At 39.6% G+C, this 7,122-nt stretch overlaps 1 protein-coding gene across 1 annotated transcript; it reads left to right on the forward strand.

Moving 5' to 3' along the window:
* The first annotated feature begins 1,420 nt into the window (after nucleotides 1-1,420).
* Nucleotides 1,421-3,382, forward strand: LOC133832582 (uncharacterized). The gene is made up of 3 exons (XM_062262906.1): nucleotides 1,421-1,913; nucleotides 2,346-2,962; nucleotides 3,116-3,382. Exons 1-3 carry the CDS (start codon nucleotides 1,421-1,423, stop codon nucleotides 3,380-3,382), a joined length of 1,377 nt encoding a protein of 458 aa, XP_062118890.1.
* The last annotated feature ends 3,740 nt before the right edge of the window (nucleotides 3,383-7,122 follow it).

Genomic DNA, 7,122 nt, shown 5'->3' on the forward strand with positions numbered 1-7,122 from the left:
GAATAGCTCAGGGCATTAGAGTTGCCCCAGTGTATAAAGTCTCTACCTATGCCCAGGTGGTAGAGAAGGCTCTTGCTGTTGAGAGTATAGTAGTTGGGCAGCAGAGTGCTGGAGAGCATGGAGCCCAGATAGTGGTACTTCCACTTATTGGGACAAGTAACAAGAAAGAAAATTGGAAGACTCGTCCAAAATGCGCTCGGTGCAAGAGGCATCATTTGGGAAAATGCCGAGCAAAGGCATGCTTCGCATGTGGTATGGTTTGGCATGTTGTGAAGAGGTGCCCTGTGTTAAAGGATGAGCAAAGGGGGATAGACAGCTCGACTCCTGATCGAGTGTTTATCCCAGGGCAATCAGAGTTTGAGACTGAGACTAGTTCTTCGGGGATGACAGGTCAGTCTTCTAGTTCTGAGTTGTGAATTATGTTGTTTGGCTTTGGCGCCATGTTATTCTTTTGTTGGTATGTATATAGAGAAAGGTATATGGATGGTATATGGGGATCACATGGTTACGTTGTGATGGGAAAAGTAATATGGTATTGGCAATTTAAGAGTTAAGTTGGGTTTTGGAAAGGACTCATCAGGGATTCTGATAAAGCTGGTTATGTCAGGCTTTGGTTTGATCCAGGGATTGGATTGGTTAAGTAATTAAAGAACAGTCTTGAATGGCAAGGAAAGTATGGTAATTCTTGAGCTTGTTAGCAGAAAGTCTTGAAAAGTGGATGTTGGTCCACAATTTCTACAATGGACTGTGTAGTACTACTCGCACTATAATTGATGTTGCAGCTGGAGGGGCATTCATGAGGGAGTGTGCTAATGAGGCATGTGACTTGTTAGAAGATATGGCAACTAACAATCATCAATGGTCTGATGAGCGTGCTTATAATAGTAAAAAGGTAGCTGGAGTACATGAGTTAGAAGCAATTACTACTCTGACTGCTCAGGTTGCAACATTAACTAAGCTGTTGCAGCAAAGTACCATGACTGCCAATGTTGTACAGACATCAGAATGTTGTGAAATTTGTGGGGTTCCTCATTTCTTTAATTAGTGTCCAGTAATAGACCCACATAATAATATTCCCATGGATCAAGCTCAGGTCCAAGTTTTTGGGAATTTTCAAAGGCCATGCAACAATCCTTTTTCTAACTCATATAATCCGGGTTGGGGAAATCATCCTAATTTTTCTTGGGGGGATAACCAAGGCCAACAATCACAGTTTCAAGGGAAATTCCAGCAGAATATGCCACAACAACCTATGAATCAAGCTTCATCCTATTAACAACATAGGCCACCAGCGCCTCAAGAAAATCCCATTGAATTGCAAGCTTCTTTGTTAACTCTCACCAATACTCGAACTCAGCTTATGACCGAGACTAGATCTTTTATTCGAAATCTAGAAACATAAGCGGGACAGTTGGAAAATATGTTGAACAATAGGCCGCAGGGAAATTTACCCGGTAATACTGTTGTGAACCCTAAGGAGCAGTGCCAAGCCATTACTTTGAGAAGTGGGAAGCAAGTTGACCAGTCTGTATCACAATCTTCAACTGAAAAGAGTGAAGAAGTGGGAGAGACGTCTAATTCAAAGAAAAAGGGGGTTACTGAAGATCATCATGTTACAGAGAGGGCTCCACCAGTTGCTATTGCTGATCCTAAAGTCAGAATTCCCTATCCTCAAAGACTTCAGAAAAATTCTCTTGATAAACAATTTTCCAAGTTTTTAGAGGTCTTCATGAAGTTGCACATCAACATTCCATTCGCTGAAGCTTTAGAACAGATGCCCAGTTATGTGAAATTCAAGAAGGAGATTTTGTCAAAGAAGAGAAAAATGGAGGACTATGAAATTGTGGTGCTAATAGAGGAGCGCAGTGCAATTTTGCAAAGAAGGCTTCCTCAAAAGCTCAGGGATCCAGGAAGTTTCACTATACCATGCACTATTGGGAATTTTGAGTGCAAGCATGCCTTATGTGACTTGGGGGCGAGTATTAATCTGATGCCCTTATCTATTTTTTGAAGGCTTGGTTTGGGTGAAGCAAGGCCTACAACAGTGACATTACAATTGGCTGATAGGTCAGTCAAGCATCCTAGGGGGATTATTGAGGATGTACTTGTAAAAGTGGACAAGTTTATTTTCCCAGCTGATTTTATTGTGTGGACATGGAAGAGGATGATGATGTCCCTATCATTCTTGGGAGACCATTTTAGCCACGGGGCAAGCATTGATTGATTTTAAAAAAGGTGAATTGAGGCTCTGGGTTCAAGGTGATGAAATAGTCTTCAATGTGTTCAAAGCAATGTCATACCTTAGAGTAAGTGATAACTGTTTCTCCATTGATGTGATTGAAAAGGCTGTTTTGAGAAGAATGGGAGCACTGATGCTCTTGAGGTGGTGTTGAAACAGTATGAAGAAGAAGACAGTGATGATGCTGAGGTCATGGATTATGTGAAGTGGGTAAATTCTTACGGGCCTTACTATAGAAAGAAATATGAGGAATTGGGGAAAGTGCTTGAACGACCAATACTGTCTATAGAAAATCCACCAGAGTTGGAATTGAAAACTTTACCAGATCATCTTCGCTATGCCTACTTGGGGGAGAAGGAGACTCTACCAGTGATTGTGTCTTCTTTTCTGTCTAATGAGGAAGTGGAAAAATTGTTGAGAGTCTTAAGGGCTCACAAGTTGGCTATTGGGTGGACATTGGAGGATATGAGAGGAATAAGTCTGTTAGCAGTGATGCATAAAATCCGGATGGAAGATAATAGCAAGCCATCCATTGAAGCTCAGAGAAGATTGAACCCAACTATGAAAGAGGTGGTGAGGAAAGAAATTCTTAAATGGCTAGATGCTGGTGTGGTTTACCCTATTTTTGATAGTGCATGGGTGAGCCCATTTCAAGTGGTGCCAAAGAAAGGAGGAATGACTATGGTGAAGAATGAAAAGAATGAGCTCATCCCAACTAGAACTGTAACGGGATGAAGAATTTGCATAGATTATCGCAAGCTAAATAAGGCAACAAGGAAATATCATTTTCCTTTGCCTTTTCTGGATCAAATGCTTGACAGGATAGAGGGCCATAGTTATTACTATTTTCTAGATGGCTATTTAGGGTACCATTAGATTGCTATTGCATCAAAAGATCAAGAGAAGACAACTTTTACTTGTCCTAATGACACTTTTGCTTTCCCGAGAATTCCATTTGGGCTTTGCAATGCCCCTGCTACATTCCAACGATGTATGATGGCAATATTTTCTCACATGGTTGAGAAGAGTATGGAGATCTTCATGGATGATTTTTCAATATTTGGGTCGTCATTTGATGAATGCTTGAATCATTTGGAAGCAGTGTCGCAGTGTTGTGAGGAGTCTAATATGGTATTGAGTTAGAAGAAATGTCACTTCATGGTGAGTGAAGGCATAGTTCTTGGGAATAAGATATCCAGAAGAGGTATTGAGGTGGATAAGGAAAATATTTCAACTCTTGAGAATCTACCACCTCCAGTTTCAGTCAAAGGGGTGAGACGTTTCCTTGGGCATGCTGGGTTTTATAGAAGATTCATTAAGGATTTTTCAAAAGTTTCAAAACCTCTCTCTACTTTACTGATGACTGGTATGACATTTCATTTCAATGATGAGTGTCTTAATGCATTCAAGGTTCTAAAGGAGAAATTGATTTCAACACCAATTGTTGTCGCACCTATTTGGGACCTGCCCTATGAGTTGATGTGCGATGCTAGTGACTATGCTGTGGGAGCAGTTTTGGGGTAGCGGGTTGATAATGTTCAAGTTTATATATTATGCTAGTAAGACTCAATGATGCACAGCTGAATTATACCACCATAGAGAAAGAGCTTCTAGCTATTGTGTATGCATTGGACAAGTTCAGACTGTATCTCATTGGTAACAAGTAATTGCGTTTATTGATCATTTAGCGATTAAGTATTCAATGACTAAGAAAGATGCCAAGCCCTGTCTCATTAGATGGGTATTATCACTTCAAGAGTTTGACATGGAGATTCGGGATAAAAAGGGCACAAAGAATCTTGTAGCGGGATCATTTGTCAAGGCTTGAGGTAGAGGAAAGTCAAAATACCAAGGAAGTACAAATAAATGATCATTTTCTCGATAAGAACTGTTTCAGGTAAGTGAAAATCTAGTGGCGCCATGGTATGCAGATTATGTTAACTTTTTGGTAGCAAAAGTTGTACCTCTAGAGAAATCAAGGCAGCAGCTCAAGAAATTTTATTCTAAGGTGAAGCATTATTAGTGGGAGGAGCCCATCTTATACAAGCATTGCGCAAATTAGATTATTTTTCGCTGTGTGCCTAAAGATGAGATGGTATCGATTTTGACTCGTTGTCATACTTTCCATTGTGGTGGTCATTTTGGAGCAACAAGGACAGCTGCAAAGGTATTACAGTGTGGTTTCTATTGGCCTACATTGTGGAAAGATTGGAATACCTTTGTGAAAGCTTGTGATCGATGTCAACGAGTTGGTAGTATTTCAAGGATAGATAAGATGCCTTGGGATTCTTGAGGTGGAATTATTCGATGTATGGGGTATCGATTTTATGGGTCTTTTTCCATCATCTTACAATACAAGTACATCCTTCTAGCGGTGGATTATGTATCTAAATGGGTGGAAGCAGCTGCAACACCTACAAATGACATCAAGGTGGTACTCAATTTCTTGCACAAGCACATATTCACCCGTTTTGGAATGCCTAGGGATTTAATAAGTGACGAAGGCAGCCATTTTTGTAACAAGATGATGGATGCTTTGCTTGCTCGTTATGGTGTTCATCATAGAACTGCTCTGACATACCATCCTCAAACTAATGGTCAAGCAAAACTGTCAAATAGAGAAGTCACAAGACAGTCAACAAAACGAGAATAGACTGGTCTAAGAAGCTAGATGATGCATTATGGGCATACAAGAATGAATACAAGACTCATATTGGCATGTCACCATATCGATTAGTTTTTTAAAAATCTTGTCATTTACCTGTGGAATTGGAACATAGAGCATACTGGGCAATGAGGGAGTTGAATATGGATGCCACAACAACAAGACAACATAGGTCTTTGGAGCTGAATGAGATGGACGAGTTTCATAACGAGGCCTATGAGAACGCTAAGATCTATAAAGAGTGTACTAAAGCTTGACATGATAAAAATCTTGTTCACAAGGAGTTTCAACCTGGGCAGCAGGTGTTATTGTTCAATTCTAGGTTGAAGCTGTTCTCAGGAAAGTTGAAGTCAAGATGGTCTGGAACCTATATTGTAGTGAGGGTATTTCCTTATGGATCAGTGGAATTACAGAAAAAAAAAATGAGACTTTTAAGGTAAATGGTCAACGAGTGAAGCCATACTTGGGTGCTCCTATTGATCAAGCCAAGTCTATCATCATGTTGAAGCTGGTCTGAAGTGAAGGAAACATCTAGCTAATGACGTTAAACAAAGCGCTATTGGGAGGCAGTCCAATCATTTAATTGTTTTACTAGAATTTATTTTTCGTTTTTGTTTTATTTTTGAACAATTAAAATTTTTGTTTTGTTTTGGAATTAATCTTGTAAATTTTGAATGTGGGGGGTTTTGAGTCGAGACGTGTTGGAAATGAGGATAAATTTCCCAGTTCAAGAACCTCAGATGAATCTCGAAAAATCAGAGATGAATCTAAGAACACAAATCAATAAGACTAATTATCAAACAATTAGAAAACGAAAAATATGAAAGCATAAATCAACACAAGTATATATACTGGTTCAGAACAAGATCAATGTGATCTTGAACCTAATCCAGTTTTAGGAACCACTATCTTTTCTTTATTCAATCAATGAAATGAGTACAAGACTTCAATGGAGCTTCTTGGAACAATCTTGGATCAAACTCTCTAAACACTCAATCTCACAGGTGTTTTCCTCTCAATCCCTGAGCAAGCACTTTCCCAACAGTTGTGCTTCTCAATACAGTTCCCCAAACCCAGCTCTCACAACCTTTCTCAATACTCAATCTTGATTTCCACACTTGAGCTCTCTCGTCTAATCTGGCTTTTCTGTAGTTTCATTTGTGTAGTGCTCTTCACTGTGTTCTTCTCTCTACGTTTTTCTCTCTCTATTTTGTTGTGTCTTGTAACAAGTGAAACCCACAAGTCCTTTTATAGACCAGGGACTGAAAGCTAATGAGGTTTGTTATGATTGTTGAGAACCAAACAACTCATTAACAGAATTAGTTGGGATTTGGAGAAACTATTTCCACAAATTCCACCTAGATTCTTCAAATCACAACCTAAATAGAATTCCACTTGTAGAGATAGTGATCCTAGAGTTCCAGCATTAGTTACCAAGGTTGAGCAAGTTTAAGCAATGCTTAAACTTGTTCACAGGTAGCACCTTAGTTCCTATATCAGCTGGATTATCCTCAGTACCAATCTTGTCCAAAGATATCACATCTTCCTCTATCTTTTCTCTTATCCAAAACAAACGAATGTCAATGTGTTTGCTCTTTTCGTGGTATACTGGATTTTTACAGAGATGAATTGAAGATTGACTATCTGAGTATATCTTAGCTTTACCTTTCATCATCTTCAGCTCTTGTAGCATTCCTTGTAACCATATTGCCTCTTTGAATGCTCCGGTGGTGGCCATGAACTCAGCTTCAGTTGTTGATAGTGATACCACTGACTGTAGTTGGGACTTCCAACATATGCAATCTCCATTTGTTGTGAATACATATGAAGTAGTTGACCTCCTTGTATCCTTACTTGCTGCATAGTCTGCATCAACAAAACCTTCAAGTGTAACTTTCTGATCCATCTGCTTGTATCTCAGTCCCATCTCTGGAGTTCCCTTTAGATATCTAAGTAGCCACTTAAGAGCATTCCAATGCTCTAATCTGGGGTTGGACATAAACCTGCTAAGAATGCTTAGAGCATGTGCTATGTCTGGTCTAGTGCTGACCATGATGTACATTAAACACCCTAGCGCCATAGCATAAGGGACTTTTGCCATTTCCTTTGTCTCCTCGATAGTCTTTGGACTTTGATCTTTTGAAAGTACAAATTGTCCTCCTAGAGGTACTGAAATACTCTTTGAATCCTGCATGTTGAATCTCTGAAGTACCCTCTG

The sequence above is a fragment of the Humulus lupulus genome, chromosome 4 (genome assembly GCF_963169125.1).
Source record: "Humulus lupulus chromosome 4, drHumLupu1.1, whole genome shotgun sequence".
Taxonomy (NCBI): domain Eukaryota; kingdom Viridiplantae; phylum Streptophyta; class Magnoliopsida; order Rosales; family Cannabaceae; genus Humulus; species Humulus lupulus.